Source organism: Anguilla rostrata, chromosome 9, assembly GCF_018555375.3.
Source record: "Anguilla rostrata isolate EN2019 chromosome 9, ASM1855537v3, whole genome shotgun sequence".
Classification (NCBI taxonomy): domain Eukaryota; kingdom Metazoa; phylum Chordata; class Actinopteri; order Anguilliformes; family Anguillidae; genus Anguilla; species Anguilla rostrata.
The window spans coordinates 33,138,087-33,160,939 of NC_057941.1; the positions used below are offsets into that span (position 1 = coordinate 33,138,087).

The 22,853-nt window shown below is 44.6% G+C and overlaps 1 protein-coding gene across 3 annotated transcripts in view; it reads right to left on the reverse strand.

Moving 5' to 3' along the window:
- Positions 1-1,069: 1,069 nt before the first annotated feature.
- The window catches only part of LOC135263622 (A disintegrin and metalloproteinase with thrombospondin motifs 2-like), a 67,838-nt gene continuing 46,054 nt past the window's right edge, over positions 1,070-22,853 (reverse strand). The window contains exons 8-22 of one of the 3 annotated variants that reach the window (XM_064351882.1): positions 22,677-22,820; positions 22,130-22,262; positions 20,219-20,332; positions 19,748-19,893; positions 18,965-19,140; positions 16,434-16,567; positions 15,547-15,670; positions 14,152-14,232; positions 13,220-13,383; positions 10,768-10,927; positions 10,334-10,466; positions 8,956-9,163; positions 8,611-8,740; positions 8,203-8,295; positions 1,070-4,686 (exon numbers count right to left, since the gene is read on the reverse strand). In XM_064351882.1, the coding sequence (XP_064207952.1) occupies positions 2,939-4,686; positions 8,203-8,295; positions 8,611-8,740; positions 8,956-9,163; positions 10,334-10,466; positions 10,768-10,927; positions 13,220-13,383; positions 14,152-14,232; positions 15,547-15,670; positions 16,434-16,567; positions 18,965-19,140; positions 19,748-19,893; positions 20,219-20,332; positions 22,130-22,262; positions 22,677-22,820 (3,688 nt within the window). In that variant the 3' untranslated portion in view covers positions 1,070-2,938. Of the gene's footprint in view, positions 4,687-6,062; positions 8,296-8,610; positions 8,741-8,955; positions 9,164-10,333; positions 10,467-10,767; positions 10,928-13,219; positions 13,384-14,151; positions 14,233-15,546; positions 15,671-16,433; positions 16,568-18,964; positions 19,141-19,747; positions 19,894-20,218; positions 20,333-22,129; positions 22,263-22,676; positions 22,821-22,853 lie in introns of those variants that run through there. The other 2 variants (XM_064351884.1, XM_064351885.1) reach the window with 2 other exon arrangements.

Sequence of the window (22,853 nt, forward strand, 5' to 3'; positions counted from 1 at the left end):
GTTTCATGCAGTCTTTCTTTCCCACCGCTGTGTGCAGTGAGCTGCAGGGGCCGCAGGTCCTGTTCCACTGAAAGGCCGTTGTGCACCTCTCGCTGCCTCTCGTGCTGTTCGGCCGGGGTTAGCCTCGTTTAGCGCGCTCGCGTGGACGGGCCGCCTCCTCGGACCTCGCTTTATTAATCTGAAATTTGTGCAAGTGTTAAAGGTGCGAGAGCGTTAAAGTTACCTGGCGTCCCCCCGTACCCGCGCTCGCGAAACGGAGGGAGTTCACGCCAGGACCAAGTCAAAACCCGCCTTCCATCTCTGCTAGCGCCAATCCCGCGGCTGAGCTCTACCTGCAGTAGGGCTCAGCACAGTCCTCCTAAAAGAAGCACGCGTAAAAATTATGGTTTTCTTTTCAGTTTTAATTTTTTAAAAATAATGGCTTAGAGCAGGAGTGGGATACCCAGGCCCTGGTGGGTGGGGGGGACCCTGTGCTTCAGCATTTCTCTGCAAATTCTGCTGTTATTTCATTGGTCCAGTCGCTTATGTACACATACGTTTTGGCTAAGCGTTAAGCTCACGATTGATAGCTGAAGGGTACTGCTGCGGGGCGTTTTTTTACTGTGGCCTAATCTAAGACTGAACCAGTTTTGACTGCAAGCTACTCAAGCTGGCTTTAGTAGTAAGAAAAGACCTGAATTCACACCCAACCCTCCATGAACCTGGTTCCCCACTCCTGTCGTACAGGTTTAGTCTAATTCTGCAGTCTCTGTTTTCACCATGGGCTACTGTAGAATCTCAGCAATAATACATTTGAGGGGGGAACTTAAACCTGTACATCACAAAACCATTCTTTTTTCTTTGGAAAAAAAAAAACGTTATTTTAGTATTGGTGATGTGTTCAAGTTGTGCAACGGAGTTCCACAAGTTTTTAATATTCTCTCCACTCCCTCGGTCATGTTCTCTTCCCATCTACACTTCCATCAACTATATACTAAAACTATATATATTACCATTTCCTGCCATTTTGCTCATAGTGGTAGTCATGCAGGTTTTAGCTTGGTGGGGTTGATATACATACAGAGGCATATTTGTCACTATGTAATGCACTGGACCAACTCTTGTTTACCATTCATGGAATACCAGCAAAGCACTTGCACAAAGTTTAAAAAAAAAGAATGTTACATAAAGTGTATGTATAAAATAAAATAAAAATATATCTATAAATATATAAAAGGCAGCTGTTTTTAACAAAAAATGAAGAACTGTAGAGCCCTAATGGTAAACGAGGCATTTTAAAATTAATGTCACCCCTTCTGTCTACTTCTTTATTCTCTGTAAGTAATGCTTATTAACAGGGTCGGCTTGTTTTCCTTTACAACTCTGTATCTTTCCTACTTTCAATGGTTGAACATAATAAAACTAATAATCATTCTGTACCTCCTTCTGTCCCTGTGTGTTCTGTCTGTTGACTGGAAACACACGGCAGACTTTCTTGATGCAATGGGCAACAGGTTGTTGATCGCACGCATGCCAGCAAAGATAAATTCAGAAATTTTATTTTATTACTTTTTAATTACCACAGCTGTATGCTTGCCTGCAATCGACCGCATTCTCTACCTGTTGTAACAATTCTTTTGTGGAGTACCGTACAAATAGTTTTATTTCATAAATATTATGATGCCCCCCCCCCCTTAAGCTAACAGAGCCAGTTTGTTTCATTTACTCAGGTTTAAGACCCAAGAAAAGAGATGTAATGAATTCTCACTGACTCTATGCTACCATGACTTGGAGATTCTCAACTCCATGTCAGGAAAGCCTTCATTAAAGTAGCTACATGCTTTAGCAATGCACATGCACAGGTGCTCCCTCACCTTTTATGACTGTTTGGCTTAACTGCGTATGGCTTGACGACGGTTCGATTAGGACGTGAGATGGCATTGCATATATCCATGCAGTCCCACATCTTAATCAAATTGTGGACCAGTACAATAGTGTTTCACTGGTCATGTCCGAAGCACTTGAAGAAATGTGGAACACCATTTTCAGCCTTCTCAACGGGTCAATTGTTAGCAAAATATGTATTTTTTTAAAAACACGTTTGATGTAGATCAAATATGTGCTTACGTATTGTATGAAAAAAAAACAAAAGGCAAAAACACAATAATGAGTTGGCAAAATACGACAGACATTTTTAAAATAAATATTAAAAATAAAGTTCTGATTCATATGTACAGATATTGCACATCAAGCATTCTTTTTTTCAGATCTTGCAAAGTTAATATCAACATAAAGGGCAGTGAGAAATAGCTTGCCTTTAGAGCAGATTTAGCTAAATGTTTAACAAAACAATGTAGAAAACTACATTGAATGATAAGATCTTGAATACTTTGGAGAAGGAACTTCATAAATTAGTGTAGTCAGAAAATTCACTACACATTAAAAACCACCTAAGTGCTGACTATATGGGGTGGTATTTGGAGAGCCAGGTGGTTAACGCATGGAACCCTGACTAAACCACAACCAAATTTATATTGCACCAAAGCATTAAACGACCCAAGCATTCCTGTACCTCTTTTAGGGTTGCAGTTTATTTTCTTTTATTTTCTATACAAATATAATCCTATATATTACTTTGTATGATTTTTTTACGGAAAGAAAAAAAAAACCCAGCATCAAATTTGCTCTTAGGTGGAGGTAAATAAATTATGAGCACGATTTTGGATGAGGAGAAAGTTAGAGGAAAATGGCGGCAAGCAAACTTCTGAACAAGAACCTGAATTTTTCAGCACCAATAAACTTACGGTTGCAATTAGGGATACCCATTGGCCTGCCGATTCATTTTTTATCAACACCACTCCATCCTCCACCTCCCCCTTGTGTCTCGCAAGCCACTGCTGGACTGAAAAGTTGTGTCGTCACGAAAGAAGCCACCGGAATGTCCGTCCAACGCTCACTTTTACCCCATTCCTCTTAGGAGCAAGTCCCTCCTCTGCTTCTCAGCGAGGAGCTCCTGAATCCTCCTGTTCCGCGTTCTTTCGCCAGACCGCTGCCTCTTCCTGGCAGTAAGCTGGTTCTGGGAGACCTTTTTGTCCACCAATGTGATTTTATACGGCCCGTTGACGGAGTTCCTCTCTCCGACCTCCCCTTTACTGCTAGGAACGCTGCTGGCGGCGGTGGTCTCCATGACAAGCATTTGCTTGGTCACGACAGGAGAGGTTGTGGGTGAAGTGTTCCCGGTGGTCACGGCAGAGGTGGATTGGGATTCGTGCTTCACTTCAACCCAAGCGGACGTGGTAGGGATGAGGACTGCTTTGTGGTCACCAGTGAAGGAGGCACCGGGCACTGTGACGTCATCGCTGATGCCAGCAGCCTTCGTCACTGATGTATCTTTGGTGGTCATTGCAGTGGTGGTCATTGTGCCTGTGGTAAATATAACCTCACTGAGGGCTGCAGTAGGCCTAAGAGTCGTGGTAATGGGAGACATGGTAAAAGAAGGGTACTGTCCGGTTGTATTTCTGGTAGCTGTGCTTTGCTTCTTGGTTGTTTGGGTAGGAGCTTTGGTATACTTTCCATTTGTGTGACCTATGTCTGTCGTGTAGTTCCTGTTTGAATAAATTAAATCTTTGGTATATTTCCTATTTAGAAGACGCATGTTTGTTGTATAGGTTCTGTTTGAGTGAATTACATCTTTGATATATTCCCTGATTATATGATGTATGTCTGTGGTATAGTTCCTGTTGGAGCGAATTACATCTTTAGTATATTTTCTGTTTATACGACGTCTGCCTTTGGTATAATTCCTGTTTGAATAATTTATATCTTTAGCATATTTTCTGTTTATGTAACGTATGTTTGTTGTATAGTTCCTGTTTGAATTAATTATATCTGTGTTATACTTCCTGTTTTTATGACTTATGTGTCTGGTATAGTTCCTGTCTGAGTGATGTTTTTCTGTGCTATACTCCCTGGTTGATTGAGTAAGAGCTGTGGTATACTTCCTGGTTGTGTGGCTGGGAGCTGCGGTATACTGCTTGGTTGTATAGGTAGAATCTGTGGTATACTCCCTGGTTGAATGGGTAGGAGCTGTGGTATACTCCCTGGTTGAATGGTTAGGAGCTGTGGTATACTCCCTGGTTGAATGGGTAGGAGCTGTGGTATACTCCCTGGTTGAATGGGTAGGAGCTGTGGTATACTCCCTGGTTGAATGGGTAGGAGCTGTGGTATACTCCCTGGTTGAATGGGTAGAAGCTGTGGTATACTCCCTGGTTGAATGGGTAGAAGCTGTGGTATACTCCCTGGTTGAATGGGTAGAATCTGTGGTATACTCCCTGGTTGAATGGGTAGAATCTGTGGTATACTCCCTGGTTGAATGGGTAGGAGCTGTGCTATACTCCCTGGTTGAATGGGTAGGAGCTGTGTTATACCACCTGGTTGAATGGGTAGGAGCTGTGGTATACTCCCTGGTTGAATGGGTAGAAGCTGTGGTATTTTCCCTGGTTGAATGGGTAGGAGCTGTGCTATATTCCCTGGTTGAATGAGTAAGACCTGTAGTATTGTCATCGTTGTCGGTGGGAACGGGGCTGGCTGTGTGGTTGGCCGTGTCACATGTCTTGCAGCACATCTGCCTGAAGCTGGGGAAGGAGCAGTGCTTGTTTAGGGCCTCCATGCGGCAGAGAAGGGACTTATCCCCTCGACAGCGCGGGCCTGTAGGATGAGAGAACACAGACACTGAGAAACACACTGGGCACGTGCAGTAAGAGGCTCAGTGTGAGACACACTGGGCATGTGCAGTAAGAGGCTCAGTGTGAGACACACTGGGCATGTGCAGTAAGAGGCTCTGTGTGAGACACACACTGGGCACGTGCAGTAAGAGGCTCTGTGTGAGAAACACACTGGGCACGTGCAGTAAGAGGCTCAGTGTGAGAAACACACTGGGCATGTGCAGTAAGAGGCTCTGTGTGAGAAACACACTGGGCATGTGCAGTAAGAGGCTCTGTGTGAGAAACACACTGGGCATGTGCAGTAAGAGGCTCTGTAGGTGCGCAGAGCTGCCTTCAGTTCACACGGTAAAGCACAGAGCGAAAGAGGCGGCCATTAAGGGAAGGGCAAGCAGCAGAAGGAGGGTTTAGACGACAGAGAGCAGAACATGTAGCTAACAGTGGAAATGTATTTTAAAAACACTGTGTTTTATTTATCTGGGAATCGCCACGTGAAAGTAAAATATTGCAATGCAACAAGCTAGTTCTGTAGAAGTCTATTTTGTCAACCAATTATTATTATTTTTTTTTTGTTTTGTTTACTGAAAGTTTGAAAGATGTTTGAAACCTAAAAAGGAGCAAACAAAAAAAAATCTTGTTGAAACCTTTGTCGATACCAAATAACATCAGTTTTAATAAGAAGTATAACAAGAGTCAACCTCGCAGCCACAGAATATACTGATTTAAATGTAGTTGACACTGCAGTCACATATAATAATTATGTGCAGTTATTACCAAGAAAAATTGTCGCTTCTGGTTCATTTTTATTAACCCAACCACCTTATCCAGGGTGTATTATCAAACTTACGTTTACAAACCTGAATATTTACTGATGTCATTCATATTACTTGCTCATGGGCAGAGAAGTTCCTTAAGACAGTTTTCCAAACTTTTCCCAAAACCTTTCCCCCACAGACCATTAAAAAACATTAGGATCTGGGTGAGCCATGTGTACACTACTAAAATACCAAAACAGCATGAGTGATTGCTGAGAAATAAAAACCATATTACATAATTGCTGTATTGCGTCCCCTCCCCTACGATTTCAATCCCAGTATTCCTGAAATAAGCTGTTTTCCTGCAAACCACTAGGGGGCACCATGTATAACACCTGTGGAGTGGAATTTTCAACGTGCAGACCAATTTGAGAACCTCTGCTTTAACCACAGCCCTCCAGAATAGTTCATGTTTCCATGTGTACGGCAATGTGTACCCACAAACCCTCAGCATGGAGTTGTAGTGCATGTAGAGCACACGACATACGGTTTTTCACTGCTTACTTTGTTACGTAATCACAAAAAGTGTTCAAACAATGAGTCAAAATGAGGTCAAGTTTTAAATTTATTGTCCTGTATTAGATTTTTTAAAATTTATTCGTACTTAATGAAAGAAATCATAGCAATGAGATGTCCTCTCTACTCCAATAGATATCCAATTTTGTCCTTGTGAGGAAATATGAGAAAAGAAAGGATACACTGCCATTTTAAATATCTCATTCAAATTCCAATCATTTCATCAGGCTGTCAATGCATATTCATTAATACAACAGATTATCATATTAAATAATTCCATGTCAATGTAAAAAGTAGGATGACAAAAAATGAAGTGTCATATTTAACATGTACAAAATATTAATATCGTCCCTGAATAAAATTAAAGTGCATACAGACGCAAATCACACAAGCTCCTCCACACAATGATTCCCTCACATTGTCCCGCCTCAGGAAAAAGAAGAACATTGATTATTCACCCAAGGAATACAACATGTCTACAACTGCTTTAAAAAAAGTAAATAACAGTCGTAAGCATTATCAAATCAACAGTCAGCGACGACATCACATACAGGACTGCACGACAGCGCACGGACCACCCAGCCGGTATATTTCCCAGATCCTGAATAAAGGTTTCATAACTTGCAACAGGGAACAGAAACACGCGACAGTTACAGAAATGAAGTGTCCGAAGAAATCGTATATATGTCCTATTTCCTGACGCTCCTGTGACCTACCTCTGTCAGATTCAGCATCCGACATCTTAATCGTTTTTATGATTAAATACATCGGATCCAAACTGAAATAAAATAGAATGAAAACGCCATGTCCGCAAGTATGTAACATGACATTTAGTCCAGGATAATTCAGTGTTTTTCATTTGCTAATGTTCATGACAAAATAAGTTGAATGAGGTATTGGATGTCCCTTTCTGTCCACCAGAAAACCATGCAAAACTGGAACATGATGTGCAGCCTGTAATACTGCTGCACACACACACACACACGCATACTCACACACACACACACACAACAAACACAACAGATACACACAAAAACACACACGTAACACGCACACAACCAACACACGTGCATACATGTATATGTGACTTGGCACATGGTCAGATAAGTTCCCTCTCTCAAAATACTGTTTTGTATATGAATGGTAAAAGAGCGATCCATTGAAGGGCATAACAGTTTGTTGACCACAAGACGCCCCTCAAAATTTTGCTGCTAAAAATCTGACTTGTTAATCTCCCGACTCAACCATATCTTCATAAATTAAGGCTAGACCCCCCCACCCTTCACCCTCATCCCAAACACAAACATCATTACAAAACTACACATACCAGTCAAGGACAAAAGCCACCATTAGCAGTCCAGTCAAAGGATTAATACAAACAAGCTACAGTGTACTTTGCAATATATGTTGCTATGGTGGTTAATACAAATATAAATAATTCAGCTGCTTTATGCAACATAATAGATAGAGATAACTTTAGATAAAGTGGGACGAGTCATCTGCCATATTTTCAGATTCCTGTCATTCCCTGTTTCACAATATCAATACTTCTGGTATGGTTTTCTTTTTTTGCAGCTGTTATTATTTTTCATTCTGGCCCCATATGTCCAAGAAGTAACCAGGAGTATAAAACGGAACACATCCACATTGTGACAAGCTGGCTGTCACAGTAAATCATTCCTTTTCATTTATTTTGTTGTTCATATCAGTTTTACATTCCTTCTTCCTGTTTAGCACATCCTGCTCCAGTGGCGCTCGAGACTATTCATCCGTGTACGAGCACAGCCAATCACAAGAGGGAGGCTGCGCACGCAGCCAATCACACGGCCGCCTTCTCACTGCTGGCCTCTCCAGCTATGAAACCACCAACCAATTGTGGGTCTCTCTTTTTACTCGCACGGCAAGGACGAAGACAGGGCCAGTTTTACGAAAAAGGAGATCCACGAGAAGAGAGAGAGAGAAGGAGGGAGAGAGAGCGAGAGAGAGAGCGAAAACTGGAGCCGCAGCCTCCCGTAGGAGAGACGTGGGAAGAATCCACCCCTGAAAGGAGGAAGGGCGTGGCAGTCAGGAGAGTTTTTGCCACAGAGAGAGGGTCAGGGAGAGGGTCGTGGCCCAGGGCAGCAGGGGCATGCACTGCAGAGCAGAGTCAGAGCTGTAGAGGGGCCGTTTACTTGAAGAAATCTTCCGGAACGGAAACTCTGGGTCCGGTCTGGAGAGCCAGTGTATGAGGAAGTTCCCTTTGCTGTTGTGGTCGGGAGAACTCTCTGGAAAAGAGGAGAGAGAGAGAGAGTGAGAGAGAGAAAACAGTTGCAAGTTGCACTTCAAGAATCTGTAGATGGAGCGATGAGTTTCTACATCCCTCAGTAGCTATTAAGAACACTTTATTATTTCTCATTTCTTTTTTGAGCTGTGAATTATCAATAATCTAAATAAGTAAATAAAAAACTGGTTTTCATTTAAGTGGAGGCAGGTACAGGAAAGGAGATGGGAGGGAGGAAGCAAGAAAAGGGGAAGGAGAGGAATGGAGATGAAAGAGGAGGAGAGGAAAGGAGATGATTCGTTTTTTGAGGAAGACCCACTTGTGCACGGCAGCATCCAGCAGGTCTTGACGGTGTCCGGCTTGGTGTCCATGCACAGGCCGATAGTGTTGGCGTGCGTGTGGCACAAAACCTGCCGCTCCTGAGTCCCATTGCCACAGGTCACTGAGCACTGCGGTGCACACAGGCATGTAATGCACATTGCAGGAATGTACACACATCGCACACACACACATCACACATGCACACACACCCACACATGCATTTATGTGCATGTGTAAACACCTCACATATATATACACACACACACCAAACAGCAGATACACAGGTGCACACACACGCACACATACAGACTGTGAGGAGCCATGTACGCATCCTGCTCCTCACCTGTGACCAGGGCCCCACCCTCCACTGGGCGGGGCAGGGTTGGCGGTTGCAGGCGCGGCGGGACTCGGGCCGGCCGTCGCTGCAGTACTTGCTGTGCATGGAGCGGTTGGTTCCGTCGTACAGAGCCTGGATGCAGCTGACAGGCCGAACCTGGAAGCCAGCCTTACCACAGGACTTACTGCAGGGCTCCCATTCCCCCACCTCCCAGCTGGAACCAGCACACACAGAGAGAGAGCACTGAGATACACACTAACACACACACGCAGAGCACTGAGATACACACTTACACACACACACATACACACACACACACACAGCACTGAGATACACACTAACACACACACGCAGAGCACTGAGATACATACTTTCACACACACACACACACAGAGCACTGAGATACACACACACACACACACACACACAGAGCACTGAGATACACACTTACACACACACACAGAGCACTGAGATACACACATACACACACACACCTACACACACACACACACACAACACTGAGATACACACTTACACACACACACATACACACAGCATTAAGATACACACACACACACACACACAGCACTGAGATACACACTTTCACACACACACACACACACACACACACACACACACACAGAGCATTGAGATACACACACACACACACATACACACAAGAACTTACTGCTATATATAGGACTTCCCATTGACTACATTCATTCCGTAACCTCTAATCCTAACCCTAACCCTAACCCCAACCACTACATGCCTAACCTTAACCCTAACCTTAACCTAATTGTAACCCTAACCCTAAGTCCTAACCCTAAAACAGCCTCTTGAACTTGTGGGGACCAGCAAAAGGTCCCCACCTTGTGTAATTTTCCTCATCTTTCTATCCTGGTGGGGATATTTGGTTCTCACAAAGATAGTAATACATGTCCAGATAGACACACACAGAGCACTGAGATACACACTTACACACGTATACCCACCCGTATACACACACATACACACACACGCACACACTTACACACATACACACGTACACACACACACAAACAGCACTGAGATACACACTAACACGTATACCCACCCGTATACACACACATACACACACACGCACACACTTACACACATACACACGTACACACACACACAAACAGCACTGAGATACACACTTACACACACACACATACACACACACACACACACACACACATACAGAGCACTGATATACACACTTACACACACACACACATACACAGAGCACTGAGATGCACACACACGCACACACACACACACACACACACACAGAAAGCACTGAGACAAACGCTTACACATGTACACGCACACACACACACACACACACACACACACATACATTGCCAGGGAGCACTCTTTTTGGTTGCAGTCTCTGGTCATGGCTCGGGGTTTCTTCACGTTTTGGCAGTTTGTGCGATGGACCATCTTACTGTCTGACTTCCTCCTGCAGCCAAACCGTGTATACTGCTTACCTATCCAGGACAAAAACACACAGACAGCACGCGGTACATCAGCAGCCACAGACAAGGTCATGATGTAGGTGACACGTTTCATCAGCATCCACTAACATGTCCACTTCCTGTAAGAGCAACATTACCTCTACTGGTTACCTCTCATAGACATTACCTCTGAAATATCCACGTCCTGTAAGAGAGACATTACCTCTTTCACACTGTACGCATCCCCTGTCCGTCAGAGGTATAACTCATCACACACGCTTCCCCTGTCCGTCAGAGCTATAACCCGTCAGATACGCCCACTCTGCGTGATTACCTCCTCCGCAGGGCTTGGAGCAGTGCGACCACTTCTTCAGGGCCCATTCGAAGTAGAAGGAGTCGTCCTGCAGGGCGTTGGTCTCCACGGAGGACTGCAGCTCTTCGTGTATCACGTACTTGTAGGACAGCGTGACCTTGGAGTCGCCCTGAACCTGGATCTGTAGGGAGGAAACAGCGAAAAGCTTGTAACAGACCATAATATTTTTTTTTTACAGTTCACATTCCTGCCCCCATGAGAATCTGCTGAAGATCCAATTAGCCAACAATTATTCTTTAAAAATACAATTAGCTTACTAGCATCTTACTGGGTCCTGAAATATGCTTTCCTGAAATATTCACTTTTGATTTTCAGTGAATAAAATATTTTTTGTGAACATTTTCTTTTCATGCTGTAAGCTTTGGAGGGGAGGTGGTGCAAGGAGATACAGTCCCCTCCAAAAGTATTGGAACAGCAAGGCCAATTCCTTTGTTTTTGCAATACATTCAATACATTTGGGGTTGATATACAAAGATGAACATGAGACAAGAGTTCATAATTTCAGCTTTTATTTCCTGGTATTTACACCTAGATGTGTTAAAGTACTTAGAACATAGCACCTTTTGGTATCAGACCACCCAATTTTTAGGTGAGCAAAAGTATTGGAACAGAGTATTTAAGTAAATGAAAATAAATAACACTTAATATTTGGTAGCATATCCCTTGCTTTCAATAACTGCATCAAGCTTGTGACCCATTGACATCACCAAACTGTTGCATTCTTCTTTTGTGATGCTTTTCCAGGCTTTTACTGCAGTCTCTTTCAGTTGTTGTTTGTTTTGGGGGGTTTTCCCTTCAATCTCCTCTTCAGGAGGTGAAATGCATGCTCAATTGGGTTAAGGTCTGGTGATTGACTTGGCCAGTCTAAAATATTCCACTTTTTCTCACTAATGAAGTCCTTTGTTGTGTTGGCAGTGTGTTTTGGGTCATGGTCTTGCTGCATGATAAAGTTCCTCCTAATTAGTTTGGATGCATTTCTCCGTAAGTTGGCAGACAGAATGTTTTTGTAGACTTCTGAATTCATCCTGCTGCTACCATCATGAGTTACATCATCAATAAAGATTAGTGAGCCCACTCCAGAAGCAGTCATGCAAGCCCAAGCCATGACACTTCCTCCACCGTGCTTCAGAGATGAGCTTGTATGTTTTGGATCATGAGCAGATCCCTTCTTTCTACATCACTTTGGTAGAGGTTAATCTTGGTCTCATCAGTCCATAAAACTTTGTTCCAGAACTTTTGTGGCTCATCTCTGTACTTCTTTGCAAATTGTAACCTAGCCTTCCAATTCTTACTACTGGTGAGTGGTTTGCATCTTATGGTATAGCCTCTATATTGCTGCTCTCTAAGTCTTCTTCGAACGGTTGATTGAGATACCTTCACCCCTGCCCTGTGGAGATTGTTTGTGATGTCACTGACTGATGTTTTGGGGGTTTTCTTCACAGCTCTCACAATGTTTCTGGCATAAACTGCTGTTGTTTTCCTTGGTCATCCTGTTCAATATCTGTTGCTCAGTACGCCAGTGGTTTCTTTCTTTTTCAGGACATTCCAAGTTGTTGTACAAGCTATCCCCGATGCTTGTGCAATGGCTCTGGTCGATTTCCCCTCTTTTCTAAGTTTCAAAATGGCTTGCTTTTCTCCCAAAGACAGCTCTCTGGTCTTCATGTTAGTTTATCTTTTATAACACAAATGCAGTCTTCACAGGCAAAACCCAAGGCTAAAACCAAGAGTAGACATTCAGAACTATTTATTGTTTAACCAATCAATCTAACAGGACACATCTGGGAAACAAGAAACACCTGCCAGTCACATGTTCCAATAGTTTTGCTCACCTAAAAATTGGGTTGTCTGATACAAAAGGTGATATGTTCTAAGTTGTTTAATAAATCTAGATAAAAATACCAGGAAATAAAAGCTGAAATTCAGATCTGTCATCTCATGTACATCTTTTGACCTCAAACTCAATTGTCTTCAGTGTATAGGAAAAACAAAGGGAATGACCTTGCTGTTCCAATACTTTTGGAGGGGACTGTATGTTAACTAAATCAGTAAATAAAGACTGCTGCTCTGCTCACAGTGGTAACCCCCCCCCCTCACAGAACCCGATTCCTACAGTGAAATCCCCCCTCACAGAACCCGATTCCTACAGTGAAATCCCTCCTCACAGAACCCGATTCCTACAGTGAAATCCCCCCTCACAGAACCCGATTCCTACAGTGAAATCCCCCCTCACAGAACCCGATTCCTACAGTGAAATCCCCCTCACAGAACCCGATTCCTACAGGAAATCCCCCCTCACAGAACCCGATTCCTACAGTGAAATCCCCCCTCACAGAACCCGATTCCTACAGTGAAATCCCCCCTCACAGAACCCGATTCCTACAGTGAAATCCCCCCTCACTGCGCCACTGCTCACCATGACCAGAACCGCGTATCTCAGCGGTCCATCGGTCTGGACCGTCTCCTTGTCGTCATCGTTCTGGTACTCCCAGGCCACGCCCTTCTCCACCACGGTCCGTGACTCCGGAAACTCGCCCTTCGCGTTCAGGAACACGTGCCCTGTGGCTTCATTCTTCAGCGCTGGGGAGAAGCGCCAGGGAGGGGTGGAAAGGGGGGGGGTTGTAGGGGGGAAACAGTCAATCAGGCCACATCTTTATTGTTTCTCACTTCTGTTTGTCACAAATGTAAACCCGTATGCCGATGGAACCATCTCCATCTGTTCAGAATGGAATCATATCATGCACATTAACAAAATGTATTATTATTATTATTTTAATATTATTTATATTTTTTACTGAAGCAGCTCAGGTTGAGTACCTTTGCTCAGGGAGAGGTCCCATCTGGGAACTGAACAACAACCTCTGAATCACCCAATTCACTGTACAAGCTAGGTTTCTAAACCCCCTGCTTAGGCCTACCCAGAGTTTGTTCTGTTCCTTTAAATTCCTGGATGACAAGTAGCAGGTGAAGTATACAGAGTCACAGCTTCAACATTTTTGGATTTCTCACCAAGTCCTGCTTTTAGTGATCTAACTAGACAGATCAATCATGTGATCAGACATTTCTGCTAAATTCAATCAGAAGCTTTAGACTGACAGCTATACAGGGGCAGTGTTCTTTTCTATGCCTTATTTGGGATATTTTATGGTGTTCTAATGGGTTAACAAGCGCTGTCGTATGCAGATAATTAGCTAAATGAGCCAGGGTAATTAGCGGGGGAAAGAAACTGCACATACGCCAGGTCTCCTGAAACAAAACTGGTTCAGGAGGTAACGATATTGCACTGCAGCCGAGCGCTGACAGGCAGGGACGTTCAAACTGAAGCCAACGCTACCTGCTCAGGCTTACCCAGGATATGCTCCGTTCCTTTAAACTCCTGGACAACCAGATGCCTCGCTCCTTTGGGAACCTCCAGTATCTTCAGAAAGCCTGGAAGGTGCAGGAGCAGCAGATGAGCGATGAGGCGATTAAGATGACACGTTCTACTTCCATACTTTTAACTTCATGGGAACAAGCACAAAGAGGGTTTCTATCCAGAGTATAAATAAAAGGCTGCGTGTGTGTGCTTTATCTTTTCCTCAGATCATCAGCTCTCCTCGCAGATACCGACGTTCTTCGGCTGGGCAAGAAAGCACGGAGGATGAGCGGCTTGTCTGGATGAAGTACAGCCCGTATTTGTTTATTGTTGCTCATAACCAGCCTGTCAAAAGCAATTGCGGTCGCCAGAAGAGAGAAATCAAAAACAAATGATCAATCATTAAACGTTCGCCCCAACAGAAGCCAGGAAATCAGATGTCTCCGGCATTGCTTTATTGTGCCTTTGTAGCTAACAGATTGCCTTCATCAACATGAGTCAGTCAAATCATGTTCAATTTTTTGATATGGGAGGAGGCGGTAATAAAATATTGTCAGACAATCCATGATCTGGGTCATCTTGTTCACAGAGGGAATCAAGTATAGGCAGTCATCTAGGAACAAACATAAAACAGTTTCTCCTGTTCACAGCTAAAATATATTTAACTGGATTTTTAACAACGGTTGCATTATAAAGAGAAAAGGCTGAAATAGCACAGGTACTGCAAATGTCATTTTTCATTTCAACACTAGGTGGCGCTCTACATCTGATAATAAAATATAAAGCTGAAATAAAGTGAAAGTGTATCTCAGAGCTAGATAATGACGCACTCACAGGGTAAGAGTGTATAATTGCGCACGTCATGTTTAAAAATTCTAACTAAAGAAATCTGTTGTGTTTGGCTCTGTTGCGACAAACTTTTCTGTAATAACAAGCTCGGTCCAATGAAGTGTGGCCAGCAGTGTGGCTCACAGGACCTCTGGCTTGACTCAGGGTTGACCGGTTGGCTACGCGTAAAAGAAAAAGCCTTCAAACGCAAGTCCGATCAGTCACATTGCTCTGTCATGTGGGTATGCATAATAAGATTGAGTGCTCTGAATCTGAGTGCTCTGTAGGGCAAAAAATAAAAATAAAAAGAAAAAAATCTTTTTTCTGTCTGATGAATTTGATGAAGTTTTTAAACAAATCATCTTTTAAAATAATTATTTAATTCATTCATTCATTCATTCATTCATTCATGCATTCAATCAATCAATCAATCAATCAATAAATCAATTGAAATCAGGTGAACAGCACTCCGGCTGATGGTCAGACGTTGACCTGTTCACGTTTGGTTATAGCTGGTGGGGGGAATAGTGTGGTTGTTTTTTTTGGTGGGGGGGGCATACCTTGTTTCCTGGCACTGCGAGTGAAGCTGCCTTTGATGATTTTGCAGGTGGAGTTGTCCCCCCCGCACACTCCACACTTGTCCTCCTGCAAGGCTGAGCCAATCACGTAGTCACAGCCGACTTTCTGCAGGGACAGAATTAGCGCTGTGAGCAAAGGGGATTGTGGGATGGGCAGAGGATGTGCATTAGCCAGGGTAAGATCCCCTCCGATTTCATCTGATCTGTGTGCAGTCATAGCGACCAGATGCAGGTTCAAATCCTCAGTGGGGCCCTGTTGCTGTGCCACTATTGCATTTCGGAAACAAATCCCAACATATGGCTGAATAATATAACAATATTAATATTAATATAATAAGCCACTATGTATAAGTCTCCAACAATACAGCAAAAAATATATATATATTGTCTGTTACACATGAGGGAGATATTCCACTTGGGTGTTACCATGTTCGTGGTCAGGTATTATATTTGTGCGTGACTGCTATATTTGAGATATAAGGAAAGCACGGTTCTCATATACTGGCTGTTGTATATGCAGATTCCCTGATAAAATGACTCTGTTGATGTTGGAGACACATAATAACACATAAACCTGGTCCAGTGTGCAGAAATGACTCTGTGTACAGGCAATGATGACATCATAAAAGGGTCACTAGCTGGTAAAGGGAGGGGATGGGGTCAGACAGTACTAATCATAGATAAAAACAGGGGGATCCCAGCCCTGGTCCCGAGCCCCCTCTTCATTCCAAAAAACATAATCCCTTGCAGTCCCTAACTACCATGATAGTCATCACAGTAAAATAAAATTGAGTTTCTCCGTTTGATCCACCGTGGTAGACTACATGGTAATAAGCAGCATTTGGGGCACACTGCGATATCACACCCACCACACAGTCTCCGCCCACGCAGATGCTGTAGGGGTCCCCGTAAGAGCAGCGCGTCCCGTCGTGTGTCAGCCTCTGCATGTCCACCACGTCCATCGTCTCCTTGGACTGGCAGTACAGCTGGCAGTTCTCCTTAGCTGGGCACAGACAAAGGGGGAGGAGTCAGTACGGGAGGCAGGGACAAAGGGGGAGTAGTCAGTACAGGTGGCAGGGACAAAGGGGGAGGAGTCAGTACAGGTGGCAGGGACAAAGGGGGAGGAGTCAGTACAGGTGGCAGGGACAAAGGGGGAGGAGTCAGTACAGGCAGCAGGGACAAAGGGGGAGGAGTCAGTACAGGTGGCAGTTCTCCTTAGCTGGACAGGGACAAAGGGGGAGGAGTCAGTAAAGGTGTCAGGGACAACGGGGGAGGAGTCAGTACAGGTAGCAGTGTTTCAAATCTGAACACTTAAAATGTGTTTTATAAAAGCATGATATAATATCATCAACATTGGTGTGGTTAGCCAAGGCAGCCTATTTAGCCTTGTTACTTATTACTTTATTGCATAAGTACAACTGGCTATTCACCTCATACTGGTTTTTAAAATACTTTATAACTGAAGTTGTAGAAAAAAAGCAGATTTCTCAACAAAGCACATTAGCATGAATATACATTTACACAGAAGGTGAAACAAGTCGGTGCCAGCAAGCAATCCTTGCATTAAAAACATAGTTTAGTGTGTGATGAGATGTGTGGCATGGCCCATTGGCGGACTCTCATAACCCCCCACACAGAGGGTGGTCCGATCCCTGCTGCGGCACCACCTCAGCTGTGAAATTATTATTAAAATCATTAAATTCATTCTTTCAGGCTAATGTCCACCTTGAGGACCTTGTGTAGCACGGTCAGATTTAGTTTGGATTTAATTAAATGGAATGCTCAGCTGTAATACTCTTCAGGCTGAGTTGTGCAGTTTTAATACCAGAGGAGGCCTCAATTACTGAGGGTGGGAGTAAGAGCCGAGAGACCAAGGGGAAAGGCGTGGGCATCCGCAGATTAAGCCCAAAACACAGCTTCCACTCTCATCACTAGGACCAAGTGCACTGTGCGGAAGTGTACTAGTAACCTGCTCCTAGAATATTCTGGACTGGCTCAAGCTGCTATGCATTTTGGAGTGTTATTTTCATCACTGTAAAGCACTGGTATAGGGAAGTATCACATATCCAGGTGGACTGGGGTTCTCCTTGGTCTTGGACTGGGTCCACCATACAGGAGCTGACCTGGTTCCAGTTTTGGTAAGACCCTGAGCTCTCTTGCATAGCGGGCCCAATCCTAATGGCCGTGCTATTTGTATTAAGTCCTTGTGAGCAACCTGTTGATGTTTCACCTGAAATAAGAGCCTAAACCAGATGGTGTGGACAAGAGTGCATTGCTCTGCAGCCACTGTTAGAGCCAGAGAGCAGCTGTGTTTGGATCAGAGGAGGAATGCATTCCAAGGGCCTGAAGGACGTGCTGAAACCGGTCAATCTGCACAATCCCTGAAGCAGAAAAGGAGGAGTGTGGAAAACTGGATATTCCATCTCTGGGATGATTGTATTTCCATGTGTTTGGCCCGGCTCAAAAAACTGGGAAGAGGGAAGGTCTGCTCTTCGTGGTTTCCTCATGTCTATTCCTCAAACTGACAGCACCTCTTCTGTGATCGCACCGAGGCTACAGTAGTACTGCATAAAAGCACATTTAATGTGCTACAAGATGAAGAAGAGGTGAGGAAGGGTAGGAGGTGGCTGGGTTCCTTTCTTTATGAATGATGAGGAGCTCTACAGTAGGGCTGCTTGTGGATACATCCTCCATATGGGCTCTCTGACACACAAGCAGCACTGTGGTAACGATGGTAAGCACTGGCCTGTAGGTGATCCTTGGTGAACCTGACCCAGTTCTGATCCTTTCAGAGGTTTGTGTGTGTGAGTGTGTGTGTGTGTATGTGTGTGCATGCGTATGTGTGTGTGCATGAGAAAAAGAGAAAGAGAGAAAGTGAGAGAGGGAGAGGGAGAGAGAGAGAAACATGCATGTGTCCACGTGTCCTTAGACATGTACATCAATGAAAAACTCAATGATGAGGAAGAATGAAGACATGCAGGTTCTTATCCTGATATTTTCTGTCGGGCCAGAGGCTGGACATACAAGTCATTCACTTTGACCAGAGGGGAGAAAATAAAAAATAGCATAAGTTCATGCAATAAGTCAATACATTTTCGATATGAAACACTATCTCTGAGCCAGAAAAGTTCCATTTTAGAGTCCTGTAAACCTACTGAATGCACACATGACCTTCACTGCATGAATGCTGCTTTCATTCAGCTCTTTAAACACTTTTTAAGAAAGCTGTAGAAATTTAAGGTCATCCGTTAGGTATGCGAGGCAACGGAATGTGAAGCATGTCTGAATGGAGCTTGGTGACTCACGCCCCGCCAGCCCACTCCCAATATTCTGTTACAAACACCTGAGGACAGCGGTCTCACACCCCACACACCCACCCCACCCCCGCAGCAGAACTCACGATCTTCGTGCTCGAAGGGCAGCCAGTGGTGCTTGGCGTTCTGGAACTCGAAGAAGGGCTCCAGCATCTGACACTGCTCCTCCCGAAGGTCGGCGAAGAGCCTGTCACACTGCTCTGTGTTGCAGATCTGGAACTGGCTGTTGGGCCCTAAACAGCTGCGTCCCCCGTTAGCAGGGCTGGAATGGGGGGGGAGGGGGGGTGGGGGGGACAGGTGTTGTTGACAGGGAGGGAGAGATGGAGAAAGAACGTTAGAGCAGCTCGTACAGAACCCTTCATCTCTCCGTTGTCATTGTAAAGCTCTGCTGAGGGTTTGGGTCACCCAGGGCACCAGTGTCATTCTGTGCTCTGAGCATTAAAAGGCAGCTGATAGCACACACACACTGCTGGAGAGCTTGTGCTTCTAATCTCTCCCAAATTGGCAGAGGATGTTCCAGAGATCACACAGGCTTACAGATAGACCAGGCATCCCAAAATAGGGGAAACGGAAAATCAGTATAAATAAATAATTAAATACTAAAAAAGAAAATTAGCATATCCTCCTGAGACTTTCGTTAACTTTTTGTGAATGTTGCAGTGAAAATATTTAATCCATCTTTTTAAAAAATATTTTTATAGAATTTTCCTTGTAGTGTACATTTCAGCATGGTAGAATATGTGGGTCTTGAGATTTGTGTCCACTACAGGGGACAGAAATGAATTGCAGGGTTTTAGGAGGATGTACAGTAAATAGACTGTAGCCTCAGGGTCACACACAGAGAGGTAGGAGAAGCGCTTCACACTCACGGTGGGTTGTCACACGTGCGGGTGCGAAACCGCACACCCGCGCCGCAGGTTCGAGAGCAGGTCCCAAACTTGCTCCATGCGCCCCAGTTACCGTCCTGCCTCAGGACGTCCGGGGTGAGCCAGATGCAGTGACCCTTAAAGCAGTGCTGAGAGGGCAAGAGACAAGCACACCTTTCCATTCAGACACACCTCAGAAAATGGCGAGTATTGTGGGACTGAATGGCCTGTCCTCATCGTTATGTTATGTTATGTTAAGTCAGCTTTGAAGGAGATGCAAATTGAGTGAAGTGCAGGTGTCAGTGCATGTGCTTGTACACGTTTGTATGTTTGTGAACATACCTGTATTTGGTTGCATGCATGCATGTATGCGTAAAAAGCCGTATTTGTCTGAGTGCATGCGCATGTGTGTGTAAGTAACTTTCATGTGTGCATGTGTGCATGTAAGTGTGCATGTGTAAGAGATCGTCTTACCTTCCCGGGTGCACACATGGTTCCATCGATCGGCGGGCCCTTTTTGGTCTTGCAGAAGAAGGGGTTCTCAGGATGGCTGCACCACAGCTGTTTGCAGGGGTCGAAAGTGCTGTACTGGAGGAAACAGAGTCACCCTCATTCACACACAGTGCTCAGCACAGTCCTGTTAACCTCAATGTCCACAGTAACACAGCATCACTGTAACCTGGATACACACAGCATCACCATAACCTGGATACCCACAGTAACACAGCATCACTGTAACCTGGATACCCACAGTGAGATACAGCATCACTGTAACCTGGAGACCTACAGTAAAAAGGTATCACTATAACCTGGATACCCACTGTAACACAGCATCACTGTAACCAGGATACCCACAGTAACACAGCATCACTGTAACCTGGATACCCACAGTGAGATACAGCATCACTGTAACCTGGAGACCTACAGTAAAAAAGTATCACTGTAACCTGGATACCCACAGTAACACAGCATCACATAACCTGGATACCACAGTAACACAGCATCATTGTAACCTGGATACCCACAGTGAGAACAGCATCATGTAACCTGGATACCACAGTGAAACAGATCACGTAACCTGGATACCACAGTAAACAGCATCAAACGACACGTGGTAACACCAGGATACCACAGTAACACAGCATCACTGTAACCTGGATACCCACAGTGAGATACAGCATCATGTAACCTGGAGACCTACAGTAAAAGGTATCACTATAACCTGGATACCACGTAACACAGCATCACTGTAACCAGGATACCCACAGTAACACAGCATCACTGTAACCTGGATACCCACAGTGAGATACAGCATCACTGTAACCTGGAGACCTACAGTAAAAAAGTATCACTGTAACCTGGATACCCACAGTAACACAGCATCACTATAACCAGGATACACACAGTAACACAGCATCACTGTAACCTGGATACCCACAGTGAGATACAGCATCAGTGTAACCTGGATACCCACAGTGAAAAGGTATCACGATAACCTGGATATCCACAGTAACACAGCATCACTGTAACCAGGATACCTACAGGGACTCAGCATCACTGTAACCCTAACACCCACAGTAACATATCATTATTCCAGCAAAGTACACAACTGCCAGATACTAGCTTATGAACAGTACAATTACGAAGACAAGTACAATATTGGAAAAGTCATAAAAACTGGTCTATCTCATGATATAAATACTGTACAAGACCTGTTTAACTTAAAAATAAATTGATGGAATTAAAAAGCAAAACATCTTCACAAATAGCTTCAAATGTAGCTAGCTGTTAAGAACCCTCGGTTGCTTGTCCCAAAAGGAAGGAATTCTTAAGTACATTAAAGTACATTAAACAGGAACACTAGCAAGAGGAAACCAGCCCTTACAGCAAGGTAAGGCACCTCTATAGGCCAAGTAGTCTCATGGTTCCTGTGATTGGTACTCTGTGGGCTGTCACACTTGTGAGTCCAAAACCAGTAACCCAAAGTGATTAAGAAACTGGGAAGCCATAAGTGACCTGAAAAGATTAATTTTGAACCCTTACATTAGAGTAGGTTTAAAGAGTAGAAGAAACCTAGGAGCAGACCATCTGCAAGCTAAAAGAAATGAAAGTGTCTCCTAAGGACGTCTCTGTTAAAAAGTGCTCAATCCTGGGCTTCCTGCCAAGGATGTGTCCACTGTACTTCAAGGACAGGAAGTGGAACACGCGATTAGGGTTCAGATGGGAACCGATCTGGTAAACGAATCAAATGCATGCACTAACAACTGTATTTTTTTATTTCCATAAATGGTAGGGATTGTGTAGAAGAGGGAGTAAAGACGGAAGGGTCCAAAATCAGAAGTTTGGGGGGGGGGGTATGGGATGGTTGGGGAACACGCCACTCACCGCCGTGCACATCATGTAGCCAATGCCGAAGTCGAAGCGACACTGCTCGTTCATGGAGTAGTGGATCCCCGGTAACTGTGGCAACAAGGGCCAGTCGTGGTCGAAGGGATCGTCCCGGAGGCAGTCGTAGGAGCTGCAGTGGGAAACACCATCCATGCCCTCACTAACACCACCCAATCTCTCATTAACACCACCCGTCACTTCACCAATCGGTTACTGACCCAGGTGACATCAAAAAACCCCACCCATGCCCTCAATAGCACCACCCAACATCTCATTAACACTGCCTTACCTCTCATTAACACCACCCATCAATTCACCAATCTGTCAGTGACCCAGGTAACAGCAGGAAACACCTTCATTAACACCTTCTAATCCCTCACATCATCTAACCATCTGCAAACACCATTCAAATCCCGATTGATACCACCCAACTTCTCAGTAGTAGTAAAGAGTGAGTAGGGGGCAGGCAGAAGGCGGGGGGGGGGGGGGTCAGGACATGGCAGAGAGGGCGTGGCCGCAGACTCTGACTCAGACTCAGACTCACTGCAGGTAGCGGCTCAGTTCCTGCTGGCTGCAGCGGGACCAGTGGAAGCGGTGGAAAGCGGCCTGGACCAGCGGCGCCATGATGCTCCCCATGGGCACCTCGTCTCCACAGCGATTCCCCTGCCCGTCGTGCTCCATGCCAAGCCTGTGAGGGCAAGAAACCAGGCAACTGTTAACT